Source organism: Dicentrarchus labrax, unplaced genomic scaffold (assembly GCF_905237075.1).
Source record: "Dicentrarchus labrax unplaced genomic scaffold, dlabrax2021, whole genome shotgun sequence".
NCBI classification, from domain to species: domain Eukaryota; kingdom Metazoa; phylum Chordata; class Actinopteri; family Moronidae; genus Dicentrarchus; species Dicentrarchus labrax.
In genome coordinates, this window is record NW_026136704.1 from 25,049,197 (window position 1) to 25,071,156 (window position 21,960).

The 21,960-nt window shown below is 41.7% G+C and overlaps 1 protein-coding gene across 2 annotated transcripts in view; it reads left to right on the forward strand.

Annotated features, from left to right (window-relative positions):
- The first annotated feature begins 100 nt into the window (after positions 1–100).
- Positions 101–21,960, forward strand: part of nectin3a (nectin cell adhesion molecule 3a) — a 32,032-nt gene continuing 10,172 nt past the window's right edge. Inside the window, exons 1-3 of one of the 2 annotated variants that reach the window (XM_051397683.1) lie at positions 101–447; positions 16,705–17,055; positions 21,433–21,732. In XM_051397683.1, coding sequence (XP_051253643.1) covers positions 255–447; positions 16,705–17,055; positions 21,433–21,732 — 844 coding nt within the window. In that variant the 5' untranslated portion in view covers positions 101–254. The remainder of the gene's footprint in view (positions 448–16,704; positions 17,056–21,432; positions 21,733–21,960) is intronic. The other variant, XM_051397684.1, reaches the window with a different exon arrangement.

A 21,960-nucleotide genomic window follows, 5' to 3' on the forward strand; every position in this document is an offset into this window, starting at 1 on the left:
ATCCAACCAATACCACAAAGTTACCACCACAAATTCTCTTACCACATCCCCCTGCTCATTACACCTGAGAAGAAAAGGTCCAGTGTTGAAGTGGGAAACAAATTCAAATCAAACGGGGGATGATTTTGTGGGGGAGGTTTGTCCGTGCGTGAGTCCGTGCGTGAGTGCGTGCGTGAGTGCGTGCGTAGACTACGTGTGTTTTCTGTTTTTGTGTTGTCCTGCAGGAGTGGTACAGCCCTCGCGGGTCAGTCGCTATGGAGAGCAGCTCCCCGGGAGCGCGAGTCAGCCAGAGAGAGCAGGAACGAGCGAGGAGCGAGGAGGACGGACACGAGAGTGCCGGAGCGCACAGACAGACGGGAACCATGGAGAAAAGATCACCGCTCAGGACTTTTCCATCTCACGGACTGCGGCTTTTAACATCACTTCTCACCTTTTACGGACTTACCTGTGAGTTGTCGGTTTCCGTTTGTTATTTTTTTTTTTTGGGCTACTTTGTTGTTGTTTTTTAAAAAAGTGAAAGAAGTTGCGGTGAAGCTGCTCGGAGTCTTAAAAAACCCTCCGGAGCTGGTTCTCGCTCTGTGCTCCCTTCAGAGCCAGAGCTAGCTGTATTTTAAGCTAACGGTTTCTTGTCTGTGGACAGTTATCTTAACATTTACATCGGGGTGGTAAAGTAGCTCCGTTAGCTAGCTGAACCTCGCATGGCTCCCCCCCCATTGAATACAACAAGTTCGTTTTGCTGGTGGTAGTTTTTAGTTCACTTGGACCACACAGAGCCATCTGCTAATCACACACACAAAGCTAACTCAATTAGATTGTCAGCCTCAAAGTGAGTCCACTCGGACAGAAGATAACTTTAGGCTCAGCACGGATTTATTTTTCTAGCTAATGTGTCACATCGTGAGTTAGCTGATATTACTCAGGGAGTGTTAGTTATTGAGGAGGGGGGGGGATACCGGCTTGGATTGAAAACACTGTGGAGCAGAAATAGAAACGAAATGGAGTACTCTGGGTGTCACTTCATTGCTGAGCAAGGAGGGAGCTCCTTTGTGAAAAGTTTGACAAGTGGTTAGATGCAGATGAGGCCGATAAACGTTATGTGATACAGGAGAGGAGAGAGAGAGAGAGAGAGAAGAGGCACCGCTTTGGGCGTGAGAGGTGGCAGGGGGGGAAATGAAGACATATTTTCAAGGGAGGCACTGCAGTCGCAGAGTCTCTGGAAGTATTGACCTGCAGTTGGGCTGCATGCCAGCCAGAGAGCACCTTCCAGTCACCACGCTGTCCCGAGTAGTGAGCCCAGTCCTGAGCTGGGATTACAATTCATTACAGGCCTGCTAAGACAAAAGAAGAGAGACATACCACTGATGGATACTAAAGTAAACGCTGCCCAGGAATGCACCATTTGTTTGTAATGCAAAGGGCAATAAAGTCCTCTCAGATATGCCCTGGTAGCAGTTTCTAAAAAGCACCCTAAAAACATTTCCTGCATTGCTAACTTTTATAAGTGACACATTCCTAAATGTGCCAGTCACAGAAAATATTTTTTAACTTGACACTGGTCAAGACCTTTGGTGTAGAGCTACAAGTAATGATTCTTTTCTCAGTTAATTATTAATCAGTGAGTGTATAAAAACATCAGAAAATGTTTAAAAATGTCCATCTCAGTTTGTTGGAGCCCTTGGAGAAGTCTTCAGATGTCTTGATTTGTCCAACCAAGTTATTCAGATACAAGATATTTGTGTTTGCAATCAGCACCGATTGAGGAAACCAACAAATATTTACATTTAAGAATCTGGAACCAAAGATTTCTGTGGCATTTATTTCTTATTAAAATGTTTGCCAATTAAATTTCTGTGTATTGACATCAACTATTTTTTACATCTCCTGTCTGTCTGATACTGATATTGATGTTAGTCAGTTTAAGATCTGTAATAAGGGTCAAATATTCATCTTTTTACAACAGAACCCATAATGCAACGAATCATCAGTTAAAAACAAACTTCTTTAGTGTTCATTAGCGGACAAATAATTTATTGGAGACACAGTTTCCGAAAGAACTCAAGCATATCTTTGGCATTTCTGTACTGCAATATCTTGTTTCACATTTTTACAGACTAATACGTCTGTGATAAGATAAGAGCGCCCGGCAGATTCATCGGTCAAGCTCTAGTATGCAGTGTCTCTACAGCTGCCACCAGAGTCATCTCTGTCATGCTGCTCAGACACACACACACACAATTTTTACAGAGTCCTCTTCATACCATACTTTTTCTGTCTGTACCCACTAAACACTGGTTCATAAATCAACTCGGCGAACTGATAAACAACACGCTGTTGAAAACTTAAGCTGATTAGCCTCCAAACATGTGCTGTTTGGTGCCATGTGGATGCAGATTTTCAATCCAACTAGTCACCCTGACAGCCAAATTCGCTGATTATTAGCACAGAGGACAAAAGCCGGTGAAACGTTAGTTTTGGTGTCATGTTTGGAACAGAAATGAGTGCAGGTTTTTGTCTCTCAATAACATATGGTTGGAGCCCATGTGTCCTAGGCCTACTGTTGTGTGGTTAGCAGAGCACAAGTGTGCAGGGGGACTTTGTGACTAAAACAGTGTTGATGCCAGTTTCCTTCACTGTGTCATTTTCAGATTCCCTGTAGTGTAGACGGGCTTTTGAGGAGGGGATTCATTCAAGGCGTGGCTACAGGCTGTGAGGTCTATAATTGAAGACCATAGTTTTGAGGTTTCTTCTCTTGGGGCTGCATGATTCATAATCTAAATAAATAATGTAGTAATGGAGCCACCTAAATTACAGACTCAAAACAGAAATAGATTTGAAAAAGCAGTGCACTGACTGAGCAAATTTGGTGCTTATAGAGGTTGATGTGCTTCAGTGGTTATTAATTGACAGCTAGATGTTGCCAAGAAAGTAGGCATGTCATTGAAAATATAATTCAGATAGCTACAGCTTTGTGACCACATGGCATGGGGCAGATCAGGGCAAACCATTCTCTGGACCTTTAGTTTGGGGGGAGGTGCTTGGATATCCTAACTTGTCAGTGTGAACATTAAATTTGTGTTAGAGATGTAGAAATATAGTTACATGCCGTCCTGCCTGGCTTGTCCTGAAAAATATAACATATTATCAAGCTAAGAAACTTGTCACAATTAATTTTAGTCGATTCACTTCATATGCTTACCACTTTTCCACCCAAGTCTTTGGTGGACTTTAAGCGTAAAGGAGACTGACTTGTGATCCACTGACTAAATAGTCAGCACTCAGCAGATGCCAACATTTCGCTGATGCCTGGTCTTAATTATCCACACTGGTTATTTGGTATTGGAATTATATGCAAGAAAGGTTTTAAAAGTAAGATTTAGCATTTGGAAGCACATCTGTGGGTCGCAGCTGTAGCATTCATCTGATCCTCTCATTTGATCATCTTAAATCTCAGTTGTGAAGCAGCAGACTGAAAACTCCTAATCACATTAAATGCATGCAGTGTTTTCTTTTTGAAGGAAGGCCATCAGCAGATGAGTTGACTGCTTTATTGTGGGACATGGAGGCTGTGTGTGGGGTTCAGGGAGCAGGCTGTGGTCACCAGCTTCTGTTGACTCCACCCTTTGCATCCTCTTCCCTGACAGATGTGACTGGTTGTCAGAGGCTTTGTATGGCAAGCTGTTCCCTGGTGGTCCATTAGTAAATTTAGAGCTGTAACCCCCAGTTCTAGCTTATCCCTGGGCTTGATTACTCTCAGCCCACTGCTTTCACAAGTTAATTTAGGACTGCCTGCACTAACCTGTTCTAACCTGAATTACCCTAACTAAATATACTCTATATTATACTTTATAATAGGGCCTCTGAGGATAGCACCAATTCCCATTCATTCCAATGAAGATTACTCACTCAACACTTAAACCACAAAAATATTTCCTCTTTCTTCCGTGTTAAGTGGTCCACTGCATACTGTATGTGCATTAGTGGCTTGTACCTACTGGCATGTCCCATAGACTTAATGTTGAGATGATGATCATATGCAGATAAAAATATATTTTATAGCCTTTTCACAGTTTGACAAGTGTCCTGTTAACAGATTTACAGACCTCTCTGGCTATGGATTTTACTGTAACCAGCCATAACAGTTTTTAATCTTATACCCAGAGGGATATGCCGGATGATATACATTTCTTAAATCCCATGAAATAATATAGCCAACAAGGGATTAGTTGTGCGAACAAGTATTGTCTTTGTAGGCCAAGCCTGGTACGTTTTATTCCTCCATTGTTGTGTACAAACAAATGAAAAACACATCGTTGAGGCACACCATTGCACTGGATGACATGTACCTACGTGACCATGGATGTGGCCACTGTAGGCTATTTTGAGTCGATCCCACACACACAATGCTGGAGCCATAAAGACTAGCCAGTTCACTAAATGCGAGGTAATAGTCAACAACAAATGCACTGCATAGTTACTGCTGTTTGAGTTATGTTTGCTAAAAAACTACAGTGCCCAACTGTTTTAGGAAATATCTTTCTTTTTTTTTTTTTTTTTTACTTAATACTTGTGGCCCGGCTTTTAAAGATTTACATCTTCGGTAAGAATGAATGGGTTTGGGGCTGAGTGCCACAGAAAGCATAGGGAAGTTGGAAAGCATTGCAAATATAGAATCAAGCCAGCCTGAACCTTTAACCCAACCGTCTAGTTTCATGAGCTGGTCACATTACTTCAAGTGGCATTATTGTTTTCAGTCTACTTCTTCCCCAGACCAACATTGGGAGTTACCCGTCATTAGGACCACGCTGCATGGGTAATTAGGCATTCAAAATTGGGAGGAAAAGGCGGGACATGCAAAGAAATACAGAAAATGCTAATATTAGGGATGCTGTTTTTCACTGTGTTAGCTAGCATGTTTTGTCTACTGAATAAATCTTGGGTAGACAGGAATTGACCATTTCAATCACTGACTCATAGGAAACTGTGCTGTAAAAATGGCTTCCAGATATTTCCATGGTTAATTACCTACTGTGAATGAACAGAGGGAAACCTTTTAAACCGTTTTTTGCCTGCTGTTTTCAGGAGTCAAGGTTTTTCCCTGGAAGAACAGATCACAGTATGTGACTGAGGGTAGGGTCACTTGGATACACTGTGGCTTCACAGTCCATATTAAAGAGGTATACATGCAGGATGTGCACAGTCAGCAGTTGAATCCCCCAGGAGGGGAGTGCTGGGGTTATGGGAAACAGGTGTGGCTGCTTTTCACCACTCAGTCTTATTTGTTTCACTCATTCAGCTGTCAGGTGGCTATGATGTTTGGGAAGAGCACACAGTCAGTTGTATGCACTGACACACCCCCCCTACCACCCAAGTGGGAGATTATTAACACCCACCAGTTAAATGGTGGGCAGTGCTGATTGTAGCAAGTCAGATATCTCTAGTATTGTCCTATTTGCTTGTACACAAAGGAAAATACTGTAGCTAATAGAAGTAATCTCTTCTTTTTCTGCCAATGCTTTCGCCATGCTGGCAGTTTGGATCCCTCAGTATTACACTTACCTACATTATAGTTCAAACATCTCTAACACTGCTCTGGCATTTGTTTAACTCTCATCTTATCTCTCAGTCTTATATTTTATCAACAAATATTGATATATATGACATATAACTGAATATAGCAGTGACAGTATTGGCCTTGATGTCCCAGAATCACAGGTGCTCACCATAAGTCAGCAGGTAATGTTCACTGCATGCATTATTTACAATAATGGACTTGTTTTTTTGTTGTTTTGAGGGTAACATTCCCATATTTCAGTCAGGAACACACACATCATTTGAAGCAGACTGCCTCTGACAAAATTAAATCGGATATGACACCATTAGATTTCACATTAGAACTTTAGTCCAAGTTCTCTAGGTTTCAGCACCCACTCTCTGTCCTCATTTTGTGTGAGATAACATCAGGCACCAAATCCCAGGGAAAGAAAGACCTGTGCCCTACCTCAGAGTTCCCTGATTTGGCTTGCAGAGCAGCCCTGGTCCTTGATGCAGATATATTGCAGTAATGGCTTGAATAGGATTTTGCACAACTATATCCCTGCTGGTACTCAGCCAAATTATTCAGTATTCCCCTGCTGTCCCCACTACACCACCCATGTTCACATTACCCCCTTACAGTTACTTACTTATACTTTATAAGTTTCATGCTTCTGTTATATTTAGTCATTTTTAGAATAGAAAGCTGAATACAGTTCCCCCTTTGATTAAAGCAAATAAGATAAAATAGACTGCAGGTTTTGCTATCATTTAAAATTGATGAAGGAAGGAAGGTAGAGCATATGCTGTCCTTTTTCCATAGCTAAGCTGCTCTGTCACACAGGGGAAGAATCATAGATTACTGCTCACCGCTGACAAACATGATAGTTCAATGTGGTTGCTATTTTTTGCCTCTACTTGGATTGCGAAAAGGGTCACAACAAAACAAGCGGCCAGTTCTATTTACGGCTTAAAAAACAATGTTAGAATATTGGATATTGCATGGATTGCATTACATTTTAAAGAGCAGGGCATCACAGTTTAAAGGTTTACTTACTCTGCAACCCAGAGCTCTTAGACGGACAATAAATGGGGTACTACTGCCTTTATGTTCTCAAAATATTTGTCTTATACATCCAGGTGAGCTTCATATTATGGGAACACTATGTCAAACCAGACGTGTAACCTGAGTGCCAGAAAAATACACTTGGATGTTGTCTCTATAGATTTTACAGTTGTACGAGGGGAGTGTTGAGTACATTGCAAAGAGGGGTGTTGTCAATATTACTCTTCAGTTGAAGTCTAGACATAGTTGCACAGAACAGGATGTAAGGCAATATGTAATCAAAGATAAAGCAGTTGGCTAAATGTTTTGCATTGGCATGTTGTCAAATACATGTGTTTGTGACTTTCTGTTAGGTCACTATGAATGTGTTTTAGTCAGCTGTGACTTTTTTAGGCACCCAAATCTCCTTGTTTTCAGTGTTCAAAGTGGGTGGCAAGTGTGAATCAAGAGTGCCGCTCTAATCTGTTGCAGAAACCGGGTGAGAGTGTGTGTCGGGAAGAATGGGTGTGCCGGGAAAATGAACTCCCTCTGACCAGGATAATGCTGCTGAAATGCCACAGTGACCAAACTACTTACTGTTTTTATTGACCACTGGATACACACAGTGCAGAGGAAGATTTTTTGTTGGACTGCTTTACTTCCTCCCCTGTTGTGAAGTGGTGGATGCTGACATGTGCACTGACGCTGATTACTCAAGAATGTCTGAAGCAGTTTCCTCCATCAGTGTATTTCTGTACTGTATATTTGTTCACTTCTAGAGACTGTATTGGTGGAGAGAGCTGCATCCAAAGTCAAAGTACTTTTTTATATAACAAAACATCCTAACTTCTTCACACTTCTAACTAGTACAGCACAAAATCCATGTAAATTTGCTATTTTAACAACATTTTAATTCAGTCATGTCAACAAATACCAATTTGCTCTGCATCTTTCTTCTGTTACTATTAATGCAATGTCCAGATAAAATTATGTATTAAACATAGAAAACAATCCCATATAACTTCCAGGCCCTTCAGAGGATGTAAATAAGATAGGATGACTGACCAGTTTTCTTTTATCAATAAAAAGGCCTTGTAAATATGTCGCCCAGGTCTGGTTCTGTTGCTCATCCCTGGCAGTTTTCTCCGTTAGGTCCCCCTGCTCCTACGCTAGTAAACACAAACAACAAAACCTCCCCGTGTCTTTTGAGCTCCCAGTTTGGGTAGAGTCAGTAATGGGGCCGCGCATACAACAAGTGCACCAGTAAGTGACTTCCTGTCAATCCCCTGATACTTAGGTCTCAGTGACAAGGCGCAACGCCTTATCATCGATCAACGGTTAAGTCCACTATTGGGGGGCAGCCCTAATCATTATATATAAAATAAATGTATTGTTCACCGCCCACCAGTATACTTACCTCTATCTCTGCTGCACCAAAACATGTCACAAATCTATTGCACATTCCAAGATAATGCTAGTCCAGTCTATGAAGTGACAATGATTAACATCATTGTTATTATGTCGATCCCTTGAAAAAACAACTACATGTTGTTGCTGGTTGTTGGCAGAAACAGGCGTCATGCAAGAAACCTAAAATTGGACAATCATGGGAATGATTTTAAAGAAAAACAGTCTAATTCCCTCTGGGGTCTCTGTGGCATGTGGGAAACTATGTTTCCATTATGTTAGATCGGCCTAATGAAAGTACAGTAGCCCATTTAGACCCAGTCGAGGGCAGCGGAGTCTGTGATTAGTACAGAACCCATTCTCTCTTCCCTGCAAAGCTCCACCTACCACCACTACCACCCAACAAGGGCCTGATCTATTTCTGTCCTAATGAATGAAAAGTGAGCTTGGTTTTATGAGATTTATTATCAGGAAATGGCAGTATTTTTGCATATGTTTTGAAAACGTGTGTCTTGACTGAAGCTGACTTTATGGGTCATTGCTGTGTTTACACTCGAGCGTTAAGGAGACTGCTACTGCTATTACTTCTCTGCTTTACACCTAACTGTTTGGAAGCACCGTTGGTAGGGATGGGAGCCCACAGATGTAAACTGCAGTGAGTCAAAGTTGAGCAAATACCGGTTTTAATATATCGGTCGAAGGCTAATATGAAGGGCTGGACCTCCAATTATCACGAGGTATCCTGTGTATGTTGTTTTTGTTTGGCTTGATGGTAGATTTCTGTTGAAGCTGTGAACAATTTACCAAAATCAATTAAACAGATACAACCATAAAACACCACTTGTTCTGAAAGTGTAGTCGCTTCAGTTGTCTTAGCGTGATGTCTGGCTAATTGCTTTATATAGTAAATGTCTAAACATTAATTCATGGCTGTCAGCTTCTGAGACAAGATAAAGGTTTTTTTGCGAACACTCAGCTATCTGCAAAAGGACAGGAGCAGTGTGGATGCACTTGATGAGCTAGCAGACCCTGACATTAACAACATTTCTACCCCAGTGCAGTTTTTTAACACTACTGTGCAGTGATGGTGAGTTAAGTGCAGTCCCCATTAGCATCAACATGTCAGGGATGTCATACACTTATGCTCTAATTGAGACCCTACCCTTAAAAAGAAAACCTCCAAAATTAAGTTACTTATTCACACAGCACCTTGAAAAATACCTTTCCTTTACTTGCCTTTATTGACTGCATATGTGACTTTTTCAGTTGTTTTCTCTGTTTAGAAATTGTAAATTTTCTGTCTGCATGGGAAAATAACATTTCTGCCCATCTCGGTGTCCGTAGCACTGTGTGTACATAATGAAATACCTCAAACCCCCACAACAAACAACAAATCCCACACAATATGGCAGGATGCTGTAGGAGTGTTTGTGTGGCTTTGATACACATTGGCAGACATTGTCCTTCACAAGTTCTACTGCATAGCTGTAGTTGACTCTGATGAGGGGTTGTAACCTATCCTGACACTTTGTATGTCAACACTATTGATCTTTTTCTTTTAAGCATGGATCTTTAATCAAATGTGACCTGGATGAGAAGGACACAGAAGTCCACATTTCTATGGGGGAGCAATGAGAAAGGGGTTTTGAAGAGGACAGTGACATGTGAAAGAGGCCCGCCTGCCCCTTTTTAAAGGCCTGTCAGCCTGTGTTTGTCTCCACCATGAATTAGCCCACTGAAAAAGCATCACACCCTCACAGGATACAATGCTAGGAAGGAAGTGGGTAGATTGGAGCTGGTGTACGAACTAATGTTTTCTTCACACTGCACAAATATTTCTTACGATAAAGACATGCTATAAACTGGGCAATTCACCACTTGGCCTATCCTGTGTCTAACTGATTGAGACAGAGTTATAGGCCTCACAAACATAAAGCAAAGGTCTGGGGGCCTGTGTTAGGCACACAGGCATTGTCTGTTTTTTTTTTTTTTCTTGGTCAACCTCTTAAGAGATGAACAATACCAAACAAATGGCTCCACACTGCCTATTGACTTCTTTTAGTCTGCAGTATTGAAAGGCACAGATGACTCAGAAAACACAGGAGCTCGTGTAGATTTAATTATAAAATAACAAACTTTTTTATACTTTTTTATACACATTTACCACCTATGGCTGCTGCTGCACACAAGGAATGGGGATCTCTCTTTCAGTTGCCCATCTCAAGTTTTTTTCTGCTTGTCCCCTTGCTTGGATTGGGTCGGGTTGCTGTTATTGCTGCTATTATTGAATAATTATTTTTTACGACTATATCTAGCAGTCATCAATCCATACTCGTAGATTCATTTGGATGCTATGTGTGAGGTTGGCAGACTTTGCCAATTCAGTCGCAAATGCACGTTAATGAACATTTTTGAATTGTGACCTTGAGAATCAGATGGACGTTTAATAGTCAGCTAATGTTGCCGTTGGCCTACACTAAACTAAGGGACTTCAGTGCCTGTAAGGAGTATGAATTACTGTGCTCATTAAACAGTAATGAAACACTGCCCTTCAGCCTGTGTCCACCTCCTACACACACTTTAAAATTACCGAAGCAGGGAAGAGGGTGAGGACTAGGCTAGGTGTGGTCCTCCCCAGGTTGCTTGCTAACACTTTGGAGAGGAGAGTGACATGATAGTCAAACCCACCTTCCACCAATTCAGGGTGTGAACATTTTTTGGCATGTAAATATCTTTTGATGCAATCTCATCAGACAGGGTGGACAGGGTTAAATCTCCAAACCAGGAGAGAGCATCTAACTCGAACAAATTAATATATTAATTTATGTTAATTAATATATGTTTTGTATTTAATTACTCTTAAAAGGATAATTCTGATTCATTACTAATTGGATCTTATTTTTGTAGGTTTTGCCATTGGTTATGATAATAACATTGTACTCCTCAAAATAACTGCCGAGAACTGGGAACACAGCAACAGGGTAACAAACACCAGGTGTCAAATGATAATACAAGGTTAGCCAAACTTAGATGAGAGATAAAATGAAGGCAAACTTCCTGGTTCTGTAGTTGTACTTGTCCACAGGCCAGTGCAATGAGGGATTACCACTGACATTACGGCTGTGTTGACTTTCAGTTTTACCTCCAAATAAAGTTGTAGATAATATGGCTAAACTGTCTGCTCATTTTGGCCAATATATGCACATATTTTTTTCAACCTCATTGCATAGATCATTAAGTCTCTCTTGCAGTGGAATTAACATTTTATGCCTACTGTTATCATGATGACCCACTGGCAGATGTACACATTCACATTCTAACTGTAAAATTCATCCTACTTTAGGCTTGGATGATGCTCTCCCTGAGACAATCCTGACAACAACCAGGGCAAATTTGACCTATTATACAAAGTGCAAAACAAAATGTAACCTTTGTCCACAGGGATCATGTGAAAGTAAGTGCATTCCACAGCTGTACGGCAATTAAAGCCAACTGAAATTAGAGGTGGCCGATATATATTGTTTGCGATAATATCATCATTGTTGTTTTGACGATGTGCAAATTTCCATTATCAAGTATTTAAATTACTTTGCCAAAAATATTGAAACGCACGCGGAAACTCCTCACACCCACTTAATACACGGTGCAGCAACGCTTTCTATAGCATGGCAGGATTCAGTCACACGACTAGTGGGCCTAAGTGATCACATGACGTGATCACATGACCTCTCGCTAGCATCCTCCTTGCAACAGTTTAGCAGCGCGTTGTGATGGTAGAGAGAAAATGCAAGCACCTCCAGTCCCTGAAGCTACCGGTACTTCAGATGATTTAGTGCCGAGACGTGGGTCTACCTGTCTGGCATGGAAATGGTTTGGTTTCGAAAAGACTTTTAGCGCAGCGCTCAGAGCGCTTCAAGTTGAAATCTGTTCAACTTTTAACACTGCTGGGCGCTCTAAAAATTAGTTTTTGAGTGCTCTCAGTGCTAAAAACACGTTTGGTGGACACAAGCCCTAACTCCCGTAGGTCAGAGTGCGCTGACCCCTCCCCCCGCCTCTCCACAGATAAACACAACATGGCAGCAAGCCAGGATGAGCTCGTCCCCAAAAAAGGCATAGTGTCATCGGTTGTTTGGAACTGGTTTGGTTTTGTGGCGTCCGACAGCGAACAAACCACGACCCACTGCAAAGTTTGTTTGAAAGCTGTTGCAACCAAAGGTAGCAGTACGACAAATTTATTCCAGCACCTCAAGCAGAGGCATGCAGCCGAGTGGGAGAAATGTTGCTCTCTGTGAGATATACAGGACCGCAGCCCACAAACACCCGCTAAAAAACAGTCTACAAAAAAATCGATTACAATCGTAAATCGGGTTTGGTGTGAAAAAATCTGAGATCTTTATTTTTAAGCCATATTGCCCAGCCCTAGTATAGTGTACGCTTTTTCACACTGTTGAATAAATCTGCCTAAGTTAGTGAGTTACTCTGACTGAGCATTGTGTAGCATGTGGCTCAACGTAGTCCACAAATCCTGACATCGTCAATGAAGGAAAACGGTTGGTTGGTTGTACATGCGTTTCTGACTGATGCCTTTAGGCCTCGGGTGGTCGCAGCCTTATTTTTTGGCTTTGTGTATGGACTGGAGCCAACAGGTGTTTGTCACTGCTGCCAGTTTCTCTTTGTTCTTTACAAATTAGTCGTAATGATCAGGATGACAGCTCTTAGGATGTGACACAGCATTCGAGCAATTAGCCTATTTAACAGTATAGTCGGAAGAAATTGCCAATGTTTCTTTTTACAGCCTTTATCGACTAATACAATAATGTGCTGATGTCATTGTGCATTCCTAAACAAACAATGTGCGTTATAAAATAATTGTAAATGCAGGCACTATAAACTCTGCAGGACATATCAACCATCCTGTATTTGTAGTGCACAATGTTCGTGTTTGTATCAGCAGTTTTGACCTGGTTCGCCAGCAAACTTTGTGGCCTGAACCACTCTGTCAAACTACCATTGCCTGTCACGTATTAATATGAGTTTATAAAAATGATTGATCCACCCTAGTTACATTTTTATGTCCTCACATAGTTCACACTTTTGGGAGTCTTTTCTTCGCCCGTCTCACCCCTGCACCTCCTCTCAATAACTGCCCTATTTCTTGCTTTGTGTCCTTATTCATCCCTGCCTCACTGCATTCATTTCTGAATACTGAGTTTCCGTTTTCTTTAGTCCTAAACCACACTCCCTCTTGCACAGATCTCATGTCTGCATTCTTCTCCTGTGAGGTCTTCAGATCAGTCCCTCATGAGTGCTGTTTGACATGATAATCTATGCATGGAGTTTGTCTACAGGAACATGACATATTGTCTATTTTGTTGCTGCTTGCGAATGTTTCTGGCCCGGGATCACGCCTTGTCTCACACGGGTCTGACAAGAGCTGCAGGCTTCATTGCGAGGACCTCTAGCCAGGAGACAGCCTCCTCTGCGGAGGTCAGGGCTGAAGCTAGGTCAGGTCTGCTGAGTAGGTGGAGATTTTGGCTCATCAAGCGGTCGACGTGGAATGTTTGAGCCGGTTGCCAGGCAAAGAGGAAGGTTTTGATTTACCATTGCGTCTTTCCTGCAGCTTGTCGCAATTAGTGATGTCAGGAGGGAAAGAAACAAATATGAAGCATTTCTTCAAAGGGTGAGCATAGCCTTCCCATGATTTCATTCTTTCCTTGGGTTTCTCAAGGAAAAAGGGGCAACAAAAGTGCAGCTTATTTCTCTTGGGTCAAATTAGGTTTTGCAGACCAGGGTTCTTCCTGTTCTCTGGTGCAGGATGTCACACTTTGTGTTGACTAACTGGGTTGCAAAGTATCAAAACAGTTACACAGCAGAAAGATGGCCAACAAAATGTAGCTTTTCATGTTTATCCTATTAAAATTCTTAACCTTATTTGTTTACTGGATACGATGGATAACTAGTAATAAAACCAGTGACAGCCCTGAGCTGTGCCTAAGCTCTGTAGCAGTACGCCTGTTTCCTTGATGAAACAGCAACAGCTTTGTTTAACGCACTGCTTACATTTCATTTGCCTGCAGTATTTTAGATAATATTTCGCGGTGCTCTAGTTTGTGAGCCCTGGCTGTGTTCTTCATGGTCTCAGCTAGCAGTGCCAAGTTTCCCCACTCTCCTCCTGGCTTTAGGTATCCCATGCAGAGGCCATCTGTCTCTCCTCCCTTAATGGTAAGGGTGGAGTCCTCTTTAAGCACTTCCCCCCTTTCTCTCCCTCCTTTCCTACTTACTTTCCCAAATGCTTACTGTAAAACAAACAGAACATAGCATGGATGGAGTCTAGTTTCTTTGTATGCTTTGACAGCCCTGAAAGCTGACACACCGAGATAGACAAACCACGTACGGTAGCAGTTGGGGTGTCGTGTCAGGTAGCTGCAGTATGTAGAGCATGTTAGGGTGAAGCCTGGTCCGAGACACGTGTCTGCGTGCATGAACGCAATGTCACACATGCCAGGCATGTTAGTTTACTACTCAGACAGCAAATGCGGCAGGAGGATTTTTATCAGCATGCCATCTATATTTTTATACCAGTTATGGATGTATATTTGCAAACATTTATCTCACTGTCAAGCTTTTATCGTGGCAGTATCATCTTGTTATATTTTGGCAAGCAAAGAAACTGAGTTGCACTAGTAAGGTGACAACAAACAGCTGTTGTGTCAGCTCAGATGACCGTGTAGTGGAGAACGCAAAATCCACACAGCTCTGACCCTGATTCTCCCCCACACCAGTGCACCCAAAGGACTCTGGCAGACGCAATGCAAACACAGGGTAACACATGCACTGCAAAGCACATTATAGCAGCACAGGCTTTTTTTAGACCAGGTCATGATTCAAAGGTGGGAAAAAGATGTAAATCGATCCCTAAGTTATCTTGGAGCAATGGAATAATAATCCAAAGGGACTTTCCACAGTGTCTTTCTAAGTGAATGACATATAAGGCAGGCTGAGTCAAATACTTCAGGTTAATAGGTTAAAAGCCTAAATACGGTGCAGACCTGTAGGAGATTAGTTTACTCAGCAAAGCAAGAAACACAAGGAAAATATTCTGAAAATGTGGGTCAGCAGAGACAAAAAAACAAATAGGAAAGCCCAACTATTATAGCACAGCATGACACTTCACAACACAATGCAACATACATTTAGGACTCAGCAGCCATTCAAACAAAATGCCTGACTCTTACACACATAGCCACACTCTTATTCCTTATTTTGGAAGTGTGTGTGTGTGTGTGTGTGTGTGTGTGTGTGTGTGTGTGTGTGTGTGTGTGTGTGTGTGTGTGTGTGTGTGTGTGTGTGTGTGTGTGTGTGTGTGTGTGTGTGTGTGTGTGTGTGTAATCACTAAAATTACAGGGGACGTAATGGAGCACGGGGAGCCTCAGCCTCCTTTGGCTTTATTCCTCACAAACCAAGATAGCATTGCTGTGGCTTACCGCTCACATTCATGCCAAAGACTGAAAATACCAGCCAGTGGACCACTTTTATAAGCTTTACTCCATACACATCCGAGACTACGTACAAAGTGGAAATTTATGACCCCCAAATATAGCTTACTCCGACTGCAACTGTGTCAAAAAAACTGAGACGCATGTTTGAATATTTTGAATGAAGTCAACTTTTTCCAGTTTATCTATAAAACAAACATTTTTATAAGGTTTAATGTGGATCTACTCAACAATTCACTTTTGAATTTGTATAGACTCTTAAAAGCATACATGATTCTATCAATGACTCATTTGTATGATTTATACTAAAAAGATTATTTTAAAAAAGGACCCTAGGACTGATTTTTTTCCCATTCAGAGCTGTAGCCATAACCTGTAATTTAGGATTTATTTCCGGTTAGTTTTCCAAGATACTGCATTCATTCCCACTGAGCTGGTTGTTCTTTTGTTTTTGCTACAACCCAGTAGCACGTCCATCAACCGTGACATGCACATTACTGCCCAAACAGCTTGCACATCATGACCTCTGACTCACACTCTCTCCAGTGGTGATTTCTTTTTGTTGTGACAACTCGGGTTTGTTGTCACATGCTAATCTGGTCTTTACTTGCTTTCAGGAATTACAGCGTTCAAAATGGCCATTAATGTTCAAAACCAAGTTTACATGTTGCATTAGTTTAAAAAAACTCATTCAGAAAAACCCTGCGGTGGGCTTCGAGTCAAATTAAGGGCCTCATAAAAAGAGGAAAAAAACCCATCAAATTGCTTGTTTTGTTTCATCTCCTTCCAGAGTTTTTTCGTTCCTGCTTAAAAGGTGCTCTGATGATTAGCAGGAGGGACAGTCTGAGTGTCCTGTGGTGAAAGTGTGTTGCTTATTAGCAGGCAAAGCACTCAGAGTAACGCAGAGTCTGGTACTTTTTTCAACTTCAGTAAAAACTTACTGGAAACAATTGATGGCTGTTAATGAGACTGTGGGAGGACGAGTAATGTTGATAATGAGTGAGGGGGCATGAATGCGTGATACAGTGCACTGCAGCTTGTAGAAAGCTAAGCTTCTGCTTGAATCTAGATTTTAATTCACAGACAATTTTCTTCCACCGCTAGAGAACAAAAACTGTAATCTCTGCTCATCACGCCTTACTGGATTCAATGTATTTTTATCGTTTAATTAAAGCTGCAACAATGACGCGTCACTGTTTATCTGAATCTCTCCTTTTCTCTCAGCAGGTGTGAGCAGTAACCAGGTGGTTGTTCCTGAGAATGTAAATGCGGTGCTGGGGAAGAACATCACACTGGGCTGCAGAATAGAAGTGGGCCCTAACCTCAGTCTCACACAGAGCTCATGGGAACGTCGTCTTCCTTCAGGCACCATTACCTTGGCAGTGTTCAACCCCGAGTTTGGGATCTCCATCTCCCAAGAGTATGCCAAACGCATCTCGTTTGTTTCCCCTTCTGTACGAGATGCAACCATTACCATTGGAGGAGCTAGCTTTGCAGATATCGGGTCCTACATCTGCAAAGTCGCAACATTTCCTCTGGGCAACACACAAGCATCAACCTTGGTGAATGTGTTAGGTAAAGCTCTGTCACTTCCTTTTTCATTGTATTGAGTGCTCCTTCATGCTGTTCTTACATGTGACTTTTCAAAGCAGGACATTGTTGGTTGTGATTAAGCAAAGCTTGGGTGACCACTAAGTGTTTGCCCTGAAGGAATAAACTGCTCCCTCAAGCTACCTAGCTTTTTAAATTACTGGACAGAGGCCATGTGAAGTTAAACCCATAGGAATCTGCAGCTGTGGTGCGGTCCCACTCATCTCACTCACCCCAGTGTCACTCAATGTGAAAAACTACTGCCAAGTTCAAATGAATTTCACTGAGTCTTCATAATGTTCTTCATAAGGCCACTTGCATACGCCACACAAAGCGCACATATTAACACTTGTATGGAATATGCAGAGTCTCTTCTCATGTAGCAGCCATGTAAACAGAGGACAAGAAAGGTCAACCAGCCCCAACTTGATGTAACTAGTTGCATGCAACAAGAAGTTAATTGCAGGGTGTGATGAAACGTGACTCTTATGACATTCAGTTGCATTTAAAAGTTGCATGAAAAAGTTTAATTTGTAGCGCTGGTTTTAAAACTACAATGTGTAGAAATTTCCCTTGAGACACTGAGGGTTGTTGTTTGTTCTTTCCTCCTTACCCTTTGTCACTAATTATGAAATGATGGCTCAGGCGGCGTTATTGGTATTTATAAAGCTCGCAGAGGCAGTGAAGAAACCGATGACAAACTTGTAAAAGAAAGATGCTATACCTTTGGGTATCTGCACATGTAACTATGCACATTGTCGTTGCTGATATGACATCTATATGTAAGAATTTGCCGTACCTTGGTAACCCCAGCAAAATAAACATGGCCACAGTTTATAGTAAATACCAAACAAATCAAAATAAGAAATGTACAACACAGCATCATGGATTTTATTACTATTTATATGAAAGTGATGCATATTCTCATTACCATATTTTCCTGATATCTTGTTTCTTGTTATGCATACAGTATAACCAAGTGTACACATATTCCACACTGTATTGACACATAACCTCCTTTCTGAGTAGCATGAACGTTGAACTTTCTCTGTGGTCATGCCCTAAATGGGTGGTTGATTTGCACTCAGGCAGAGCTGAGAGTAGGAGATTGCACTGTAGGCAGTAGTTTCTTGTCTCCCTCCAGAGACTGAAGAAGACTCTGATGACTAATGAGTGGTAACATAAGTGCTGCTGTGACAGCCACAGTGTCTGGGATGTCGCAGAGTTCAGCTACACCTTGCTGTCCTCTGAGCAGCTTTTTTACTTACACAAACGCATACATGCACACCCATATACAAATATATGCTTAGGCCTACTTTACAATTGAGATGTAATTACGGTGTAATTATGGAGGAAATGTATGTTCTTTGCAACTTGATACATGTCATGTTGGAATTAGGTTATCCCATAGGGTATTTTTCTTAGAGAGTACATCACAATTACAAGACCTAAAGTCAGCAGTTCCCAAGGCAGCGATGAAGAGAGGCCTCTTCGTCTCTGCCATGTTTTAGGTTGACTTGTACATTTCATCACAAGGCTGTTTTTGAAAGGACAAGGTGGCTGCAGCCCAACATAACACATCAGTATATATTAATATATTTACGTTAAACCCAGTTTTACACGGTGCACAATGCATTTGTTTCAGTTTAAATGCTCAAAGTTCCCAGTTTTGATTTATGTTTATACTTTGAGGTTTATGAGAGAGCACTTGACCTCATTTTCATTCCTTTCAAATGAACTAAAGTAAATCAATGAAAAGGCTCAAACACAAGAATAATAGGCCTAAGTCACGACACCCATCATAATGATTAACAGGTGCAGTGGACACTGACTTAATTTCTTTGTGTTTAATAAGTGTCATGAGACACTCAACACACAGTATTTGTTCTGGCTCAACAATTTCTCACTCTCATTCTTGTGTCTGCAACTTCTCATAGAAAAAAGGCCCATGGATTTAAGGAACAGTTCAGCAGGAACTGTGCTAGAGTACATGAGCCAAAAGTCTGCACCAGTAAGCAACAGGAAGGAACCAGAGGAGGAAAATATGACACATAACGTGAATGAATTAGAATGACCCTTTGTTTGAAAGTGCTGACAGGTGAATAGGAAAACAGCAATCGACTTTCTAAAAAAAAACAACATTCACACACATTAAGATGGCAAGGCAGATTTTATTGATAAGCAGCATTACTGTAGAGATCATTCTTTAACTATACAAGCTCCAAGTGTTTGAGCTTTATTCTCCAACTTGAACTGCATTTCTTCAAGTTGTCTTTTTTGCTGAGTCATACAATAGAGCAATCGCCCCCACAGAGAGATGTTGAAAATTGCTTACTCGTTGAAGCCAAAATTTGACTAGTTTTTTTTTTTTTGTGGTAAAAATGTTTTCTCCTTACAGTTTATTCAAATACTGCTGGATTTCTCCCAGTTTCTCTTCAGTATGTGTTGTTAAGCTATATTTTGCTTACACAATGCTATACGTCCTAAGATGTATATCTTTTCTTGTTCTGTCAACTGTCAGCTAATGAGGCCTTCCCTAACAGCTTACTTGCATATAATTTCATTGATCTTACCTGTTTGCTATGTGTGGCTTCGTTTGCACAATGGTTGTTTTGCTTCAAAAACTTTGTTTTGGTGCGTGACAGCATTTAATCTAACCTCCGACTTTTTGCATCGCAGCATCCAAAATCTTAAGCAAAAAATATGGTTGTTGATTTTGTAACTGCCGTCATACCGTAAGTGACTGCTTTAAGTTGTAAAAAGGCCAATTTATAGGTTTTTGATACTAAATCTTACTGTAAAAATGTCCAGACATGATGCATAATCATTGAATATCCAGTTAAATCCCCCTTTTTCCAGGGGTTCCCAGTATGACGTCAGTGTTCGGTGTGCATATGTGGATCAGTGTGTATGTGGGCGGGAAAGGGCCAATGCAGCCAGTTTGATGAAGGGAAATCGTTACCCTTTCCCCTAAAGCATTTCCACTCGTCCAAAGCGTTCCCCTCCCTTCCTGACAGCAACTCCAAATTAACACGTCTCTCTGATTTAGTTATTCTGAAGCTTTAGCCAGCTCGCCTCCTAACATAGAGCTGCTACTGTTTATAGTCCAAGGCCTGTAAGGAGGGGCAGAGAGAAGTGAGTGAAGAATGTGAGGTGGATGACTGAGAACGGCGTCCCCGCCCCTGCACTCGGTACAGGAGACGCTAGGTTTTATTTTTGGAAAAAGGGGGTGCCAGGAGTTATTTGAGTTTGTTGTTGGGGCTCCTGCTCGGCTGCGGAGGAGTGGGATAGCAGATGTCTTAAAGGTGATGGCCTTGTCTTGTGGATTAGCCTGGTGCTCGCCTCCACGTGCCGCCTTTAAAACTGTCACTATTGCAGTAAGTGGAACAGCTGTTAGCATTTTAAGAGGGATAGAGATGGAGGAGGTGGTGCACTGCAAGACAGAAGAAGAAGAAATACACACAAGGGGGTAATTCTAGCAATGGTACATGGAAGTGTAACCTTGTGTAACCTGTGTAGCCAGTTTACTTCACTACCCACTCCATTGTGTCCTCCCCAGCCCCAGCAGAGTACCTTTTGTATTTCGAGTGCCTCCTCTTTTGTCTCGCTGAACTTTCCAGAGTGTCATTTCTGACAGTGTGTGATTATTAAACACCACCCCATATGTGTTTTTAGGCCAGTGCAGCAAAAGACAAACTGTGTTACTGCTCTGCACAACAGGTAGAGGGTTGCATTATTCTGGTCATGTCCCTCTTGAATGGATCTGTTTTGCCTCTCTGTTGAAAAAAAATCCTTGTTGCGTCTAAACGACCAGTTATTCTCCGGAAGCCGGTATAACATTACCCCAGCTCTTCGGCGCTGAGCAGTGTACAGTAACTTAGCTCCTCATCTTCCAGTACAACACAGTCGACTCCAAACACATCACATTGTTTACTGTCTGTAGCCTCTGATTCTGCAATATTAAAGGTTTTTCCCCAAATTCATACACATACTTCAGGCACTAATATGCTTTGCTAGAGCCCTACAGTAGGACCAATAGATTACCCTTCCTCAAACACAATGTGTTTGACACACAACAAGAAAGACAGCTACGTCTCCACTGAAATGCCTCCATATGATTGAATAGCATGGTTCATCAATTTTTAATGCATATATGTGAAATGGAAGAAGTCAATCTGCCCTCTCTGGCAGTTAAGTATACTAAGGCCACTTCCTTCTGTCCATACACAACATGATTGACATTATTTATTCATATACATACACAAAAGATCAATATTCATTTTGTAATCTTTTCTCCATTCTGTCATTTCCTGTCCTCCCCCCTTTCTCTCTATTGCTCCTCTCTTCTCTCTTTTTTCACAGTGGAGCCAAAAGTCTACGTGTCCGCTGGCCCCACAGCTCTGCTGGACGGTGGGAATGAGTCACTGGTGGCCACCTGCATAGCAGAGCGTGGCCGTCCAGCTGCTGAGGTTTTCTGGGAGACCGAGCTGTATGGACGAAGTGAGAAGCAAAGTCAGGATGAGCCCAACGGCACCAGCACCATACATGTGCACTATATGTGGCAACCGCAGAGCTACGCCCAGGGGAAGACGCTCACCTGTGTGGTTCGCCATCCGGCCCTGCAAACAGAGTTTCGCATACCCTACATACTAAATGTTCAGTGTAAGTGCTGGATTATTCATTTCTGGTGTCTTTTCTTACATCTGACAGGATAAGTGTGGTTTTATCATTGAAAAGACCAAAACCAACAATTTATCCTATTAATTCTATTAAAAGTACCGTACCTCATTTTTGAGCCCAAATTGCCAGTTTTTCAGGTCCAGCAGCATGTATAACTAAGTCCTTTCCCCAATGTTCTGAAATGTAAAGAATGAAAGGAGCATTTAACAG